The sequence below is a fragment of the Mesoplodon densirostris genome, chromosome 13, assembly GCF_025265405.1.
Source record: "Mesoplodon densirostris isolate mMesDen1 chromosome 13, mMesDen1 primary haplotype, whole genome shotgun sequence".
Classification (NCBI taxonomy): Eukaryota; Metazoa; Chordata; class Mammalia; order Artiodactyla; family Ziphiidae; genus Mesoplodon; species Mesoplodon densirostris.
The window spans coordinates 85,977,126-85,996,589 of NC_082673.1; the positions used below are offsets into that span (position 1 = coordinate 85,977,126).

General features: G+C 48.2%; 1 protein-coding gene across 4 annotated transcripts in view; it reads right to left on the reverse strand.

Moving 5' to 3' along the window:
* Positions 1–19,464, reverse strand: part of ZFAT (zinc finger and AT-hook domain containing) — a 254,220-nt gene that overhangs the window by 157,067 nt on the left and 77,689 nt on the right. The window contains exon 1 of one of the 4 annotated variants that reach the window (XM_060116134.1): positions 5,604–5,884. The exons of 2 other annotated variants lie outside the window; for them this stretch is intronic. In XM_060116134.1, the coding sequence (XP_059972117.1) occupies positions 5,604–5,622 (19 nt within the window). In that variant the 5' untranslated portion in view covers positions 5,623–5,884. Of the gene's footprint in view, positions 1–1,228; positions 1,280–5,603; positions 5,885–19,464 lie in introns of those variants that run through there. One more of the 4 variants, XM_060116138.1, reaches the window with a different exon arrangement.

The following is a 19,464-nucleotide window of genomic DNA, read 5'->3' on the forward strand; positions in this document are numbered from 1 at the left end:
ATGCTTCAAGTTTCAGCTCCAACCTCCGTTTGTCAGAGAGGCTTTTCTTAAATCCCCTTCAATATAAATTAGGTCCCCATTATTTCCTCTTGCCCACTCCCCCCACCATCCTCCGCTTTGAAGCAATTACCGCAATCTGTAATCATGTATTTAACGGTGTATCTATTTATTTGTTTAACGTGTCCCTCCTAAAAGACTGTAAACTCCAAAAATATCAATATCATTTAATTCAAAATACAGTTAAAAGCTTGAAGAGATCAATGTTTGAGGTTAACAAATGCTGCATTTCCTTTGTCGTGAGGACTACAGCATTTCCAGAACGTTCACGTAAGAACCCCCGAGGCTAAGGTTAACCAAGGCAGTCAACTCACACTTCCCAGAGAAACAGACAAGACTAAGGGCTGGGGAAGAAAGAGTGGCTCAGGGTGGGTCAGCCGCCGGGCAATCCACATCCCGGTAAAACCAAAACTTCTCCGGTCCTCTGACTCCTGCCCAGCGATGGGTAAGGGCTGCCCCATGGCCGTCCTGGGGCAGGGCTGCACAGAACTTCGGCTCCAGGGGTCTCTTCAGAGTGGACGGAAGGGCCTCAGTCCCCAGGAAGGGTCTCTCTGAGGTGCTTCCAGTAACCCGGCAAGCCCTGCACCAACTCAGAAATAAAAACAGGGAGCAGAATTCAAAAGCTCTTCTCTCTACCGCTGCAGGAGGGAATTGAGAATAATGGACCACGGCTGTGTGTATGGAGCCTGGAAAGTTTCATATCCCTGTGCCTGTTCGGTTCATCACTGCTCTTTCCCTGAAACCAAACACAGACGAAGGCTGGCTGGTCTCTAAGCTAAAATCCACTCAATCACCAGTCCTATGGGTTTTTACTCTGGTCCATTTCTCTAAATCTGCCCCAAACCTCCACTCCCACACCCACTGCCTTGGGGTGGGTGTCATCCTCCCCGGGATGCACCGTAACAGCACCTGATGCCGGGTCTTGCTCCTGCCTGCATTTCTGCCCCTGCAAAAAATGTCCTCCTATTTATTCTTTATAGCTTCAGAAATTACTAGAAAGCTACAGTAATTCACAGTGCGGTGCTGATGAAGGATAAACAAACAGATCAATGGAATAGACCAGAGAGCTCAGAAATGGACCCCCATGTAATTTTCAACAAAGGATCACAGTAACTATGTGGCTGGGCTAGGTGCACCGCACCCCCTCAAGCCTTCAACTCTCAGGGCTTACTTTTATCGTAGTCTCTGGCACATCTCCTAAAGGATCGGTTCTCCACTGCTAGGACTGTGTGAGGTCCTCAGGGGGAAACAGCGAATCATATCTGCCTGCATTCTCACTTCCCGGCACAAACTTTGGCACAAACATTTGGGTGAACCAAGGAATCTGCTTGGAAGAAAAAAAAAGGAAGAAAGAAGGAAGGATGGGAAGGGGGAAGGGAGAATCCTAAGGGGCAGAGAAGTGGTGGTGGCCCCAGAAGAAGAGGCCTGCTGGCAGAGATGGGGAAAAAATATCTAACAGAAAGAAGGAAGCCAGCTTGGGCCCTACAAGGAGGCTTGGGGCTGACTTACAAGGTCCTCCAGGTTGCCAGGACCTCCAAGACCCTCCTTTTCCAGAATGCGGCTCCCAAAGCCCCCTGCTCCTTGGCTCCAGACGCGGTGGCTGATTTGGTCCCCTCATCCCCCTACACCCCCAACAAGGCCAGCAGCTGCCTCTGAAGTCCAGTTCCTACCCTTCCCATCCTGCCTCGGCCCAGACCCAACTGGGGCACAAACGTGCCAGATTCCAGAGTTCAAAAATTTGCGGCTCCATTTGTTACATGATTTAAAAGAAGAAAAATCTGTTACCCAAGTTAAAATCCTTTTTCTATTAATATGCCAAGCATAATCTGTTTATAAGCATATAATTATATATTTTATGTCCCTTGAAAAAAAAGACATAACTTCAAACCTACAATAGATGTTTAATATGACAATTTGTTTCACCCCCAGATTACTTTTCTTTCTTTTAAAAAAAAATCAATCAATGGGAATTCCCTGGCAGTTCAGTGGTTAGGACTCAGCGCTTTCACTACTGGGGGCCCAGGTTCAATCCCGTGTCAGGGAACCAAGATCCTGCAAGCTGCACAGTGCAGCAATAAATAAATTAATAATAATAAAAAAAAATTTTAACCAATCAAAGTCTATCACATTTTCCAACCACAACTGCTTTCAAGGAGCAAGTAGATCTCAATGCACTAAGCTGCACAGCAGAGAGACTGGGGTCTCGGTGAAAGGGATAAAGAGCAGTGCCCGCAGCATATCCAGTGCACCATAACCCAGGTAGTGGGCAGGATCGTGTCTCCCGCAGATGAAGCGGTGCGTTCCACGAGTTATGTGACTCCCTCAGGTCAGGAATCTGGTGAGTAGCAGATCCCTGGCCCCAGAGCACGTGTTCATTCCACCCTCCAGACTGTTCCAGCCCTTAAAGTTGACACCTGCCCTTGAGAAATGGCAAAGACAGTGAAAGTTTAACAGAATAAACAGCTGCTAACAAAGAGAAAACAACTCTAGGCTAAATCCCTTCTACATAATTAAATCAGCCCCTCGTGCTGGGGAGGTTTTCAGAAGCAGCATGCATGAAAACTATCTACAAAGGAAATGCAATTAAGGAGTGTCTTTTTAATATACCCAATTCTTGACTGCCCTTGCCCTAGGCAGAAACTTAATTCTACTGAAGGATAGCTGTCTTTGAAAAGTTGTTATGTAAATTGTAAGGTAAGGGGAGAAAAGACACAGGAACCATTTTACAAGGTAAATGGGAAACCGGCTGAGAAGGGAGCAGTGCGGTAACAGATCTCCAGTTCACGGCAATGACCATCGCGGCTGGCTTACCATCAAAAAGCTGGACCTTAGAGACCAAATGCAACTCCATCTTATCATTTATTTTACTGGCTCTCCTACGTTAACCCAACAACCAAGCAAAACAGGAGACTCTTTTCAGGAATTAGCTGACCACAAGTTAACAGCAACGTATTTTAAAACATGATTTTTGGTCACTTATTACAGCTGAAACTTGAAGGAAACTACAAGTGCCAGGTTTAAAAAAAAAAAAAAAAAACTGTTAAGTAAACTCCAGAAGAGGAGAGGTGGGCAGTGCCTGTCGTGTATCATCAGTAGTGGCCCAATGTCTTGGGAGAGGAAAGGCACCGAACAGAGAAGAGAGTGTAATAGGGAAGAACAAATCTGACTCCATACTGGATCTGATTTTTTTCCTTTAAACTTTATATTCTATTGCTTTTGCTACAAGTTAAGAATGTTGCCTAAAATATACAGGTTAGCCCATTCTCAAGGCTCTGACCTTTAAAGGTACAACACTTCTCCATTCGCACAAAGATAAAAAGTCGCGACACACAGGATACCATTTGTCTTGGAGGTTTATAGGAACACTGTGACCAGACCTAGGTGCACAGCTGCAAGAACAACAGATCCCGGCACCAAGAAGCTCGCAGCAACCAACCAAACGCCCTCCGCTTTTGGTATAAAAGAAGGCTGAATTCTAACTCAGGTAAGATGGTTCCTTGGGACACTAGTCCACCATCTTCTCGGTCTGCTGGCTTTCCAAATAAAGTCACTATTCATTGCCCAAAAAACTCATCTCTCGATTTATTGACCTGTCGTGCGGCAAAAAGTACAAGCTTGGACTCGTAACATCATCATTGTCAGAAAGAATGCCTGGCATAGTTCAAGGCTCCTGACCCACCACTCCGGCTCTGCGTCTGCTCCATCACTTCATACACACACACACTCACTTGCCGGAATCTGACACAACAATGGGATGAGGGCAGGACCAAGGGTCAAAGGACTCTTTACCATCCCTGCCTGGCATGTCGAGAGGAGTGTCATGCAAAGCTGTTGGCTTGAACTGAAGAAGCCAAGAAAAGTGCCCCTGGCGTTTGGGCACCAAACACCCAGCAAACATAAGCTCTACGTGTCTTCTGCAGCCCTCAGCATGCAGGACACTCAGTATAGCTGCTTTGGTATGAACCGGTAGGCTCAGAAGATGAAGCTGGAGGGGCAGTTGTGGAGGGCAAGCCCTGTGACACTAAGTTTATATTTCCGAAGTCACTGGGCTCTGCCAGGGAACCAGGCTGGAAGGGGGCAGGAGGCAGTCAGATAGTTCATTCATTTTTCCATTCAGTAAAAGCACCCTGGGCACCCACTCGGAGCCAGGCGCTGATCCAGGGGTTGGAAGTACAAGCCAGGCAGGCACCCAGAAGTTTGGATTTCATCCCAAGTCAGAGGAAGTTGATTTTTAAAGCCTCAGCTCTGCCATTTCTAAACTGTATGAAGTTGACCTCTCTGAACTTTTGTTCCTCGTCAGTAAATGACACACAAATTAGACTAGGTGTCGGGAAAACTGAGTAGCAAAAAGCATGAGGTCAGTGCCCCAGTGTGGATGCTTTCTGTTAATTACACAGGAAGGAGCCCCAAGGTCAACGTTAAGGGGCTTTGACCAGGTGTTCAGTGGAAGATCCATCGCAGTCCTGCATCCAGCCAGCAGAAAGGACGTGTCGCCCAAGAAGCCAGGGACGGCTGCCTGGAAGAGGTGCCATGTCAGCTTAACTTTAAAGGGTGAGGAACAAGGGCCCACAGAGCTAGGCGGCAGGTAGAGGCTAAATTACAATTTATCGGGCTTCCCTGGTGGAGCAGTGGTTAAGAATCAGCCTGCCAATGCAGGGGACAAGGGTTCGAGCCCTGGTCCGGGAAGATCCCACATGACCCGGAGCAATTAAGCCCGTACGCCACAACTACTAGGCCTGCGCTCTGGAGCCTGCGAGCCACAACTACTGAAGCCCGCGCGCCTAGAGCCTGTGCTCTGCAACAAGAGAAGCCACCGCAATGAGAAGCCCGCGCACCGCAACGAAGAGTAGCCCCCGCTCACCGCAACTAGAGAAAGCCCGCGCACAACAATTAAGACCCAACGCAGCCAAAATAAATAAATTTATAAATAAATAAATTACAATTTATCACAGGGTATTACTGGGTTACCAGCAGTAACAAGCTAATCCCTGGAGTTTATGGCTCCCTCTACAGGACACAAAGAAACTTTCCTTCAGCAGCTCGGTGGAACCCTTTCCCTTCAAAACATCCTGGCCAAGAACATGGGTCTAAAGGAACTATCCATTTCACAGAGGAGGAAACTGAGGCCAGGCAACAAGGAGGCCGAGACAAGGCCCACGCAGCCACAGAGTCAGCAGCATCGGATTCGAACCTCCCGCCTGCCAGGACGCCTGCGCTGGGTCGCTAGCGCGCGCCCCGACCCCGCCCGTTGCCCCGGAAACGGCCCCGCACGCGCGAGCGCACTGCTTTCCCTTGCTCGTTCTTCCGCTAGCACCCTCGTTACTTTTTTTTTTTAATAAAAACCCAAGGCGGCGGGATACTGCGAGCGATTTAACGTGCCGTCGAAGGACGCCGCTACGTCCGCTCTCCGCCCTGGGCCGCGGATCCCTCCGCCGCCCAGCGGCCTGCGCGCTTCTACCCGACTCCAAGCTCGAAACGGCTTCCCGCGCGCTGCGCCGCGCCCCACCCCCCACCTCATCCCCACCCCAACCCCCAGCCCGGCTCACCTGCCGCCCGCGTCTCCATGGCAACGCCCCCACCGCGGAGGAAAAAAAAGCCTCGGGCTCTTCCGGGCCCCCTCCCGCGCCGACCGAGAAGGCGGGGCGCTCCGCTGATGCTTCGCTTTTTATTTTTATTTTTTTAAGAAAAGAGCCGGCGCGGTTATGGCGAATCTGCGGCATCCAACATGGCGGATGGAGTCTTCGCCCTCCTCTTCCCGGGGCGCTGACGACGGCGTAGCGGACGTCAGGCTCGGATGACCCTCCCCCAGCGGCCAGAACGGCCGGGCTGGGCCGGGCTACTGCGCATGCTCCGCTCCGGCGGTCGTGCTTTGTGTTCCGCTCCGCAGATTCCGTTGCTCCGGGTTTTGAGCCTCTCCTGGGAAGGGGCTAACGAGAGGCGTGGAACGCAGGTTGGAGGATTGGGAGTCTTCACAGTGCTGCCAGAGCCAGCATCTATCTACCTGCCGGCCCATCCTTGGACCCACTCCTGCACTCCACCGGGCTGGACGAGGTTAAGGCAGCGCTCCGGTCCCAGTTCCCAGCGATTTAACTTTTCTTGGCTTTAGTTTACTGATTTGTCAATCGGGGCGGTAACAGCCTGCCTCCCTCTCAAAGGTTGCAGTGTTTCCTGAAGTGGGATGCTTTCCGCTAGGAGTACCCGACTTGATTTAGTCTTCCAGACTGAATTAAACAACTGGAACCGCCTCGACAGAATGACTGCCTTCTCTCTGTCCTCCTGTCTTGCAGAAAGTCTCAGTTGGGTGTGAGCACGCCTCCCTAACCCTTGCTCGTCTCCCTGAATCTGGCTCACAGTCTTCTTTCTGCAGGCAACAGTATCTGGTTGAGATGTAATGACCTCCTCTTCCTTTTGGTCTACCACTTCCTTCAGATCTCTGCTCAAATGATATCTCCTAGCGGGCCCTCCCAGACCACCCCATCCAAAGTAACCCTCCTAAGTCACTTTCTGTTTTCTCCCTAGTATCAATTACTGCCTGACATTAATTTATCTCCATCTCGTCTTTGTCGCCCCTTTAGTCCCAGAATCTAGAACAGCCTGACAGTAATTTATTGAATAAATTGAGTTCCTGTTGCCTGTATTTTTAAGGTTAGCTTTTGTTTTAACAATGTTTTTCATTTATGGTAGTAATGTATAAAGTTTTCTTTTTAAACCCAACTTATATTTTTAAAAATTGGTCAACTTAAAATGGTGCAAGGCCTCCCTGGTGTTCCAGTGGTTAAGACTCAGTGCTTCCAGGACTTCCTTGGTGCGCAGTGGTTAAGAATCCGCCTGCCAATGCAGGGGACACGGGTTCAAGCCCTGGACCGGGAAGATCCCACATGCCACGGAGCAACTAAGCCCGTGTGCCTCAACTACTGAGCCTGCGCTCTAGAGCCCACGAGCCACAACTACTGAAGCCCATGTGCCTAGAGCCCGTGCTCCACAACAAGAGACGCTACCGCAATGAGAAGCCCGCACACCGCAAAGAAGAGTAACCTCCACTCGAATCAACTAGAGAAAGCCCGCGCGCAGTAACGAAGCCCCAATGCAACCAAAAATAAATAAATAAAAATTTTTTTAAATACTATTTTAAAAACTATTAAAAAAAAAAAAAGACTTCGTACTTCCAATGCAGGGGGTGTGGGTTCGCTCCCTGGTCAGGGAGCTAAGATCCCACATGTCGCGTAGCATGGCTAATAAATTAAAAAAAGAAAAAAATGGTGCATGTGGAACAGAGACAAGGCCCCAAAAAATGTAAAAGTGAACTTCAAGTGAGAAATTTGGGAAATACTGATTTATTTTTATGGTTCTCTTGAAGTGCTAATCTGCGCCTGTTGTCTTTTCCTGGAATAGCCTTCCCTCTATTGCTGCTCGACTTGAGAAATTGTCCTTCAGCTCATGCCTGTGTGTTCCCACACTCCCACTCCCACTTCTCTTTACCCTCCCCACACCCGTTGCCTTTATCTGTTTGCTCAGCCCCCTCCCCATGAGCTAGACCATGAACTTCATGAGTACAGATTTTTTTATCCTTGTTTCCCAGCTCCTACTGCACAGAAGTGTCACTCAGTGAGCACATTTGTTCCCATTGTCACTTGTTTTCCAGTTAGTAAAACTCCCACGAACACTGAGCTTTAGGATGACGCTCTGATTTCTCATGAATATTCTGCCTTGCTCCTTAATCCTGTTCTTGGGAAATAAAGAGTCATTATAAGACCCCAAATTTACCCAGTCCATTAAACATATGTTCAGGGATATCTCCTCCCCCAACCCCTTTGTTTCATCCTCACAACAACTGGAGGGCTAAACTGGACAGATCTGATTATCATGCTTTTCTTGAAGAGAAAAGGAATGTTCAGAGAGGTTAGGTGGCTTTCTAAGATCACACGGCAAGCCAGTAAAATCCCAGGTGTGGAACTGGACTTTCCATGCCCAATATTCTCCCCACATGGCCATCTGGGATGGGCCCGCAGTACCCACTACACCCCAAAAAGGGCCAATTTCAAGGCAATCATAGGGTTATTGCCACCTACCACGTCCTACATCTCAAGACAGATGGCGAGGTGGAGCCCATCACAGTCCTTCATTTGCAAATGAACTGCTCAAGAAGCTGCACTGATGAACTTTCCTTTTCAGAACGATAAATATTTGCAATAACCACTATTTTGCTGTGAATCGATTTCTGTCAGGAAATTAGAGTTATTCTGAGTTGCTGACAGTATTGGTTTTGTGCTGGGCTGCCTTTCTGGCAACAGCATTTAAATGTTAGTTATTGATTAGCAGACGGATTGCTCCCAGATGTGTGACCAAAATGAATTTTGGAAATGAAGCAATTTAAAGTTTGTCTCAAAACCCAATTGCCTCAGAATATTAATAAAGTCAAATTTAAAAAAAAAAAAGAAATTGTGGATTATGAATGACAGTCCCGGGTTAATGATTTGGCCAGTTATGATTTTCTCCGTGATTCTCATGGCATTTTCTTCCTTCTCTATTCAAAGAAGAATCACTGAGCACCTATCATAACTGAAAACTGGCCTGGCCACAGGCATACAGAAATGACGAAAAGCCGGTCCCTTTCTATGGGACCAGATTTGCAAATGGAGAGAAGAGTCCACCCCTGGCTTTGCTGAGTGATTTGCACATTTTCAGTCAGCAAAAACCTTTTTTCTTTCTGTTTGCGTACAATCCCAAAATGCTTTCAATTAATGGAGGTGCATTAGTGGAATTAAATATAAATTGCTCAAAATTGTATTATTAATGGCATCCTGCTTCAACGACAGTCCCTAGAGGAGATGAGCTTCCCAGCTGGCCCTCTGGTGTCCATCAGCCTCTCAAGGCTAGCACGGGAGTGAATTTGTGCCAGAAATGTATCACCATGAAATGGCATTTTGTTATATAATAATAAATTAACATAATTGAATATATTTGTGTCAATAATTTTATAGTTATATCTAATAGGTATATGACAAATGAGCATTTACAGGAAAAGAGAAAAAGTTAGATATATAATTTTATAAGATGTCTTCTTGAAAGCAGGTTCTGATAAAGTATACATACGAGTGACCTCAAAATAATGGGCCTTGAGGCACATAGAAGTTGATAAAATCAGAGGTTGGGATAATCACAGTCTGAGTGAGTGTTAAAATCTGAATAGGCACGTTATAGAGAAAAGTCTATTTAAAACTGTATAAAAGAAGAGGTTGTAATAGTAGAATGATCTGAGCAATTTGAGAACATAATTATGACCCTAGGAAGCCACATCCTCTCTAGTCCTTCCTTTTCAGTGGCCATGGTGTGCCATCTCATCACCAGCACGCACATATTGTACCCTCAGCATAACACACATTGGTCTCAATAGCATTTTTCGTTAGCGGTACCCAGGGCTCCTTCAAAGGACCTGAGTCCACGTCTGGAAGCCAGGGAAAGTCAGAATGGCCTGAGACAACTTGCTCTTGCCAGAAAACCAGGCTGCTGTTACAAGTGCTGGGCTGGCCTTCCCTGGTGGCGCAGTGGTTGACAGTCCGCCTGCCGATGCAGGGGACACGGGTTCATGCCCCGGTCTGGGAAGATCCCACATGCCACGGAGCGGCTGGGCCCGTGAGCCATGGCTGCTGGGCCTGTGCGTCCGGAGCCTGTGCTCCGCAACAGGAGAGGCCACAACAGTGAGAGGCCCGCGTACCGTAAATAATAATAATAATAATAATAATAATAATCGGTTGTTACGTGGAGGAAACTTAAATGCATATTTCCAAAATGAAAGAGGCCCGTCTGAACAGGCTACATACTATACAGTTCCAAATATATGAACATTCTGGAAAAGAATAGAGAGTGAAAAGATCAGTGGTAGCCAGGGGTTCCTGGGAGGGTAAATGAAGAGTGATGAATAGGTGGAGCACAGAAAAGTTTTAGGGCAACGAAATGACTCTGGTCGATACTGTGTTGGCAGATACATGTCATTATACATTTGTCTACATGCACAGAATGTACAACACAAAGAGTGCATGTAAACTATGGCCTTTAGTTAGTAATGATGTATCAATATTGGTTCATCAATTGTAACCAATGTACCACACGAATGCAAGATGCTAATAATAGGAGAAACTGGAATGGGGCTGGGGGAGGGAGTATATGGGAACTCCCTGTACTTTCCATGCATTTTTTCTGTAACCTAAAACTTCTCTAAAAAATAGTCTATTAATTTTTTTTAAAAAAAAAGTCAGGTGAGTTCATGGGAAAATCTGGATTTCTGGCTTCAGTGGAAAAATCTGGTCTGTGAACACACAGCCGGCTGCATTCCTCGGTCTGCCAAAGTCCAGCAACAATCAATCCCGTGGAGGAAGCACAGCTTTTCCTCTGGGGCTCCCTCTATTAGGACACCCCAATTTTGTCAAAGCCAGAACAAGCCAGTGTCACTCTTTTATGTTGTCCATCTGGACTTTGGGGTCATTGGAGTTGGGGTGCCAAGACTAAGACCAGTAATTTAGTGCAATAGGTTTCAACCTGGGTTCCTCAGAGACCTTCCTGTCTCCAGGGGTATGGGGTTTGGGGAGGAGAGGGGGAAGTGTGTGGGCTCTGGCCCCCTCACTGCTGCTTCTCCTGTATCTCCTGGACCTGTTGGACTTACTGTATAGGATGTACGCCAAAAAAGTGGTCTGTGGCTAAATATACGTGCAAACACTGGGCTAACCCAATGCCTAGGGTTTTGAGGCTCCAAAGGGCAGTGTCCGGCTGAAGGTGATTGCTCAGAGGGGAGGTGGTGTTACGTCTCTTGATCGTCCCTCTTAAGTTCCCTCTATCGGACCCCTCAATTTCCATTTATGTCTCGTCACTAACAGCTCATCACGGTGTCACCCATTTCTGATGTGACTGGTTTTGAGGGCTGTTTCCTGCTGATGGAACATCCCTTCCCGTCCGGGCAGGACTGCGGCGTTTGCTGCACCAGCTTCGTCCTCCTGCCATACCGCTCCTTCCAGACCCTCTCACTTCAGGGTGAAGGCCCAGGGATTTTATTAAAAGAAAACAAAAGCACGTAGGCCTGATAAACATTAGATCTGTGAGATGCACTAGGAAAATGAGACGTCTGCACGAAAACAAACTTTCAATGTGCTCGCTCTTGGGAAGTCCCTGGCAGTCCAGTGGTTAGGACTCAGTACTTTTATTGCAGGGGGCCCGGGTTCAATTCCCTGGTCAAGGAACTAAGATCCCACAAGCCACAGTGCAGCCAAACAAAACAAAACAAAACAAAACCAAGTGCTTGCTCTTGTTATAGAGTGTGGGGAAGGCAGATGGAGTCCCACAGCACCTTCCTGCTCCAGGAGGCCCTCCGGGGACTCTGCTGTGAGCTGCTCTTGGGGTCCAGGCTCCAGGTTCAGAGCCTCTGGCCTGCCAGGTGCACCGTCTGTGTCCCCTTTGAGCTGCTCAGGTATCACACTGCTCCCTCTGCTTCAGGCTGCTCCTATATATCCTGTGACTTGTCTTTACTTTTAGGAAAGAAGTTTTCCTGAACTTGGTGCCTCTCCAGTGTGTCTCCTACACGTGTCCTGTATCATACTGCTCACTTTCTTTTCATAGGTTGACCATATATATATCACTCAGTCATAGCATCCCCAAAACTTTTCTTTTTCTTTTTTGGCCACGCTGCCGGGTTTGCAGGATCTTATCTCCCCGACCAGGGATCGAACCCGGGCCCCGGCAGTGGAAGCTCAGAGTCCTAACCACTGGACCGCCAGGGAAGTCCAACCGGAAATGTTTATAAAATAACTGTTATGCGCCAGACGCTGTGTAAGAAGCTGGTCTTTGTCCTCAGGAAGCTCATCCTCTTGATAGAGAAGACAATCATGTGAAAAACTAACTGCTGTAGGAGTCCCACACTTACCATGTAGTAAGCACAGGAAGAGAGGGGTGTGGTGGGGGGGCGAGCAGAGCGCAGGAGGGAGCAGCTAAACCCACCCCCAGAACTAGGGCAACAGCTCAGAGGTGAAACCTGAGCCAGTCTCGAAGAGCAAGTGGGTACTTGACTGGAGGGGCGGGGCGTCGCCCACAGAGGGCAAGCCTGGGCAAAGGTGTAAAGAACATCACCATGTGTTTGAGGAAAGGCTGGTGCCTCTGGGGGCCAGCATGCAGCGTCTGCCTGGGCAGAGAGACGTTTTGCATCCGAGGAAGAGCTGAGCTGGGGCAGCTGCTTAGTCCGAGGGCATTAGGGATGGTGGGAGGGAAGCCGAAACTTAATCCCCTTATCAGATCAGCACAGCCCGGTCCTGCCTCTGCTCCGTCCTTCTCACCATGTCAGCGGCTTGCACAGGGGCGGTGAGCCACACCTGCCGCTTGTCCTGTGCTGGAGCGAGCTGGTAGAAGTGAAGTCACGTGGGTACAAGTGTGTGCTTGTCACCTGTTCCTCCTCTATGATTTATTAGGGTCAGCTGTCCAATTTGTGCTTCTTCATATATCAACTTCATCGTCATCTTCCAATGTCGGGACTAGAAAGCAGGAGTGTTTATCTGGGCCCATGGCTTTGGGGGAACGTATCAACGTCCTGAAATTATGTACAAACTTGTGTTAGCGTGGGCACTTTTCCCAGGGAAAGGCTCCCAAGCTTTTATCAGAGCCTTAAACGAGACCCTTTTTTCTGAGGCCCTTTTCATTGGAGGAAAAGGCAAACAAAACCTCCCAAGAGCCGTGGATGCTTTTTCCCAAGAACATAAGTACAAGGAGGAGCAGCGTTGACATCAGCACTGAAGTTGGACAGTGGGCGTAGCTGATCCTAAGTCCAATCAAATAAATACGTACTTCAAAAAACACTTTGCTGGGCTTCCCTGGTGGCGCAGTGGTTGAGAGTCTGCCTGCCGATGCAGGGGACACGGGTTCGTGCCCCCGTCCGGGAAGATCCCACATGCCGCGGAGCAGCTGGGCCCGTGAGCCTTGGCCCCTGAGCCTGCACGTCCGGAGCCTGTGCTCCGCAGCGGGAGAGGCCACAACAGTGAGAGGCCCGCATACAGAAAAAAAAAAAAAAAAAACACTTTGCTTACTAAAATTCAAAATAAAACATGACCTTTGACAATGCTGGACTATCGAGTGTAACCATTATAATAGCAGTTCTAATTGGCTTTTTCGTGTGTATTTGTGTGTGTCTTCATATTTCATTACCTTTTTACGTATTAAGGGACTTCCTCTCATACCTAATCTGCAAATGAAACACTGACAGAGCAACCTGCCGGCGTGGGCTTTGCTCGTTCCTTTGCTGTAAAATAAGATCAGTAAATCCCTCAGGAGGGCTGTAATAGAGATTAAGTGCGTACGACTATGACATGTCATGCCATTACTGTTAAAGCTGACCTCATGATCCCAAGAGGGTGAAACATGATTTTCACTGGTTCCAGGGTTGCACGAAATAGGAGTCAGAATTTTTAAAAAGTAAAAATAACGACAACAACAAAAAATGTCAAATGATATTGAATGCCAACTGTAAGTCCATCCCTGATTTACGCACTTTATAACCATCTCAGGAGGCAAGGCATTGGATCCGAGGAGGTGGGCAGAGACAGGTGAGGCCCAGCCTCCAGTTTTAGTCGGAAACCGGGGTCTCAGGCAGCTGAGAAGCAGACTGGGAAGCAGGGGCCAGGGCTCTGCTGACCCCAGATGTTAGAACTGACATTCATTAACAGGGTCATGAGGGTGAGAGTGAAGACCATGGCCACAGAACCCCAGTTATTAGAATGGGAACATGGTAGGTAAGGAGAGAAGAACGGATGCGGGTTGAGAATTTAAAGATCACACCCCGGCCACCTACTGCAGGTGGCCTTGCTTGTATGTTCTTTCCAGCACTGGGTCCATTTTCACAAATTATACACTGACGCTCATGACCACTATCCATGTGCAAAGGCAGACATATTCACACATCAGAAGGTTTGGGGATCACAAACAAACATTTCAGGGCAGGACATGGGGGCCCTGCCTGCTGCATGAGAGCTCAGTTTCAACAGTCGACACCTTTGTTCTACAAACTTTGCTGCAAGCGGACTCGAGTGATTATTTGAGTGTGATGGCTTTCCCACCGCTCCGTAGAGCTGGATTGGCCTGGGCTGGCCTGCAGGTCCCCTGAAACCCTCCAACACCAGCAGTTCTGCCCACATGGACCTCTATACTGAGGCTCCCTGTAAGATACCACTTGGAAAAAAAAAAAAAAAAGGTTTTGCTGTTAGAACAACTTTTTTTTTTTTTTTAAACTTAGTTCTAGGGCTTCCCTGGTGGTGCAGTGATTAAGAATCCGCCTGCCAATGCAGTGGACACGGGTTCGAGCTCTGGTCCAGGAAGATCCCACATGCCGTGGAGCAACTAAGCCCATGCGCCACAACTACTGGAGCCTGCGCTCTAGAGCCCGTGCTCCGCGCAACAAGAGAAGCCACCGCAATGAGAAGCCCGCGCACCGCAACGAAGAGTAGCCCCAGCTCGCAGCAACTAGAGAAAATCCACGCTCAGCAATGAAGACCCAATGCAGCCAAAAATAAATTAATTAATTTTAAAAAAACACCACCTTTTAAAAAATAAATAAATAAATAAATAAATAATAAAACAAAAACATAGTTCTATTGATCTTTCCATAATATTATTCTGTGAAGATCAGTGGAATGGGGCACGGAAAGCAATGACACTCATAGTAAGCTGGTCAAAAGCAGCGGCTTGTTAAGTCCAATAGGGACAACTCCTCAGACTTAAGCCAGGGCTCTGTGTGTTCAGTCTTCGGGGATAAACAAAGTTAAACACATACAAGATGCTGGGGAACGGGAGGTGTCCAAGACTGTGTCTACAAAGCAATGAGTCCTTAAGGAATAGCTCCCTTTCTGAATGTGGTTTTTAGTGCTCATCATTTAGGTTCTTTTTGCACATGCAAGTTGGGACTGCCCAGCTGTGGCAGGCGTAGAGGTGGGGTAAATCTGAGCAGGAGAGTGAGGGGCTGAGGCTGATTAATTCATTTTAGTTTCCAATCAGAATGGGTCTGGGGTCGGGCAGCTGATATGCGTACCGAGGGTGATGGGTGGTGGATACAGGAAGGGTCCGACACTTCTGCACCCAGAGCCCCCACCTCTCAACTCCTAGCCTAGTAATTGCCTACAAGAGCAGTGAGTTTCCAGCCTGCTTACTTTGTATTTATTTATTTTATTAATATATATATATATATATTTTTTTTGGTCACACCACGCGGCATGTGGAATCTTTTTTTTTTTTTTTTTTTTTTTTTTTTGCGGTATGCGGGCCTCTCACTGTTGTGGCCTCCCCCGTTGCGGAGCACAGGCTCCGGACGCGCAGGCTCCGGACGCGCAGGCTCAGCGGCCATGGCTCACGGGCCCAGCCGCTCCGCGGCATATGGGATCCTCCCAGACCGGGGCACGAACCCGTATCCCCTGCATCGGCAGGCGGACTCTCAACCACTTGCGCCACCAGGGAGGCCCGGCATGTGGAATCTTAGTTCTCCCCAACCAGGGATCAAACCCACACACGCTGCATTGGAAGTGTGGAGTCTTAACCACTGGACCGGACCGCCAGGGAAGTCCCCAGTCTGCTTACTTTGTATCCCATCAATTATTCAAGCAAAGAATGCAGTTCCCTCAAGATAAAAGAGCAAAACAAAACAAAACAAAACACACACACACAACCATTTTTGGGCAAGGAAATCGCTCTGCATTGTGCAGCTGTTCAGGTCTCTTGGTAGAACTGTTTTGGTAAACACCTGGCTGCCCACTTCATTGATTCCCATGACAGACAGAGGCCGAGCCTCACCTTGTCATGATCTTCATTCCTCCAGTCTAGTGTTGCTTGCATCTCAGTTTCCTATCAACACAGAGAACTAAATAATTTCATGAGCATCAACAAAGAAAACAAACAGGTAGGACTCAAATTTCCCTAAATGACTCCATCCAGCCTTCTTCCCCAAGGTCCCCAAGCTGTTGAAATCAGGCAGCTCTAAATCCAAAGGCTGAGCTGTCATCCTCAAAAGCTGTTTGGCCTTAGGCAAGCCCAAACCTTCTGAGTTTTGTCTCCTTATCTATAAAATGAGATTAATAATGGTTATCTTGGGAGGAGCTGGTGAGGATTAGCTTTTAGTTTGATCATTAATCCATTCATGCGATCCAAACATTTGAACACCAGCTCTGAGCTGGAGATGAAGTGCTGAGCAAAACCAGACATTGTTCCTTCTTCTCAGGGAATTTAGACTCTAAAAGGGGAAGTTGTCCTGCCCACAGATGATGCCAATAAATAGTGTCCACTTTTTTTTTGTTTTTTGTGGCCTCTCACTGTTGTGGCCTCTCCCGTTGCGGAGCACAGGCTCTGGACGCGCAGGCTCAGCGGCCATGGCTCACGGGCCCAGCCGCTCCGCAGCATGTGGGATCTTCCCGGACCGGGGCACGAACCCATGTCCCCTGCATTGGCAGGCGGACTCTCAACCACTGCGCCCCCAGGGAAGCCCCTAGTGTCCACTTTTAAGCTGGAATAATTGCCAAGAGGAAAGTAGCACAGTTTCCAGGTGAGTGAGTGTAAGAGGGCTCACTCAAGTGTGGAGGGTGAAGGAGGCAAGGATGCAGAGCATGAAGTCTTCCCTCAGGAAGACACCAGAGCTGATCAATGGGAAGGGTTACAGGTAATTAGGCAGAAGCAAGGGAACTGCTTTCCAGGCAGAGGGAATAGCATATGCAAAGTCCCCAGGATGGGGACAGCAAGACATTGGTTGAGGAATTCCCAGAAGCCCAGTGTGGCAGGACAGCAGAGCGATGGAGCGAATGGTAGGACCAGGCACAGGGCCTGTACTCAGAAGCAAGAGTCAGAAGTCCTTCCAGGGTCAGAAAGAGAAAACCAAATATCGTATATTAACGCATATATGTCGAACCTAGAAAAATGGTACACATGAACCAGTTTGCAGGGCAGAAATAGAGACACAGATGTAGACAACAAACGTATGGACACCAAGAGGGGAAAGTGGCAGCAGGGGGGGGGGGTGGGATGAATTGGGAGATTGGGATTGACATGTATACACTGATATGTATAAAATAGATAACTAATGAGAACCTGCTGTATAAAGAAATAAACAAAATAAAATTCAAAAAACACCAAAACAAAACAAAGAAGTCCTTCCAGGAAAAAAGTCAACAGGCACAGCTGAGCCTGCTAAGAGTCACCGAAATCAAAAACACTTTCAGGAGATACAGGGTGGGTATGACTCCAGGAGACAGTTCACGGTGAGCTTGAGGGAGATAGAGCTGAAGCCACTCTCCTTCCCTTGCTTTTATATTGTGAAGTCCATTGGGGGCCATCCTGAACGGCTTCAAGAAGGACAACTCCATAGACCCCGGCCGGGTTTGCAACCTGTAAATATCTATCAAGAATATTCTTGGGCTTCCCTGGTGGCGCAGTGGTTGAGAGTCCGCCTGCCGGTGCAGGGGACGCGGGTTCGTGCCCCGGTCCGGGAAGATCCCACATGCCGCGGAGCAGCTGGGCCCGTGAGCCATGGCCGCTGAGCCTGCGCGTCTGGAGCCTGTGCTCCACAATGGGAGAGGCCACAGCAGTGAGAGGCCTGCGTACGGCAAAAAAAAAAAAAAGAATATTCTTGTTACCCGAAAACTGGGTTCACCTCTTGGTGAGTGTCGAGCCAAAAGACACTACCAAGCCAAAGAGTAGGAGAAGGAAGGATTTATTACTTGCAGCCAGTGAGGACAATATCGGGGAACTTTCCCAAAGCACTGTCTCTCCTAACAGCTGCATTGGGGAAGTTTTAAGCTTCATGCATGTTCATGCATGTTCATGTACATGCATGTTCATGAAGGAGCTTGGGCTGCCAACAGAGTCAGAGCTTTAGTTGACTGAAGTCAGGAGGGTCAGAAAAGGTCAACATCATCATCTCCTAGGTTCCAGTTGATCTGGGGTTGGGCGCTTCAGGCTAATCTCTACCACACCATCGAAACAGATTGGGAGTCTTCACAACTGATACATTATCTTTGCTGTTGTTACTTCTCTTGCCTGGTAACAGTTTGTTCCTGCATTCTTTTGTTCCCTTAAGGTCATGAATTACTGAGAGCTGTTCCAGGGCAAGCACTGTGGCCAGGCTTAGATCACAAAATGGCTTAGGCGAAAAATGGCTTCTCTTCTGTGAAGAAAGCCATGCCTGCTTCCAAAAAAGGTATCAAGTATGTACAGCTTGGGAGTCAAAAGTGTGTGTAGGTGTGTGCATTGTAGGGTAGCATGGGGGTAAGGAATGGAGATGAGAATTCTTGGTAGCTGTAATCAGACAAAGAAGAACCAGGATCTGGAATTGGGAGATCTGCGTCTGCCACTGGTTGGCTACATAACCTTGTGCAGGTCACAGCACTGTCAGAGCCTTGGTTTCTTCATCTATAAAATGAGGATAAGAGCAATCCCACCCTGGGGTGCTGTGAGGGTCAGAGTCATGCATTCCTCATCTTCTGGGTACTAAAGACCACATCCTACGATGAGGTTCAGAGATCGAGGGGACAGCCTCTGCCTTAGAGGAGCTCACAGTCTAGGTCCTAGACTTTATGAAAGAAACAAGGAAATAGATAATTCAAACAATGCGACGGGCACGGAGCAAAAGGAAAACGCAGGCATGATGGCACTGCACCTGGAGGCTGCACGCATAGCACAGGCTGCTGACTCCGTCCTTGTCCAGCTGTTCCAGCCCGAGCTCCCTGCCTGTTCTTGCCTGGAAGCTCTCTGCACACTAGAGCCTGCAGGCAGGAAGTGAGGAAGGATTACCACCAGCAGCTCTCAACCTGTGCACGGCAGCTTTGCATTAACACCAAACCCTGCGCCCTGAGTGGACTGACTTCGAGGTGAGTGTCCCCCGATTTCTCAGAACTTCCCCGAGCAGGACCAAGGCCAGTTGCCCCCATGATGACTTGCTTATCATGCCGCCTCTCAGTGACTCCTTCCCTGCGTCATTTCATTTTCCCAATCTTTTAACAATTCTTTCTGGGGTCATTTCCCTGTAATCTCCTAGCACTCAAATCCTTGTCTGGGGGCCTGTTTCCCTGGAAACCCACTGGAAGTGGGGTGAGACAGAGTCTCTGCAATGAAGGCTCCAACCTGAGCTCGCTGGGCTCTGAAGGTAAACACGGTCGACCACCCCTAACTCCCCGGCACGGGTAAGGCATCCAAATTAGCATCACTGTTAAAAGAAGGAATTGACCAAAGCCAGGCCGTTGAACCAAGGCATGTCCATGAACAATGTGTTACGGGTCCAATGACAGGAAGTGAGTCTACACGAAGAAATTAAACAAAACAAACCTTTATACAGATAGTTTGAGAAGCCCAAGCTTAGAAGGCCCCGTTCCCTTCTTAGCCCTGTCTTTTTGTTTGTTTCTTGTG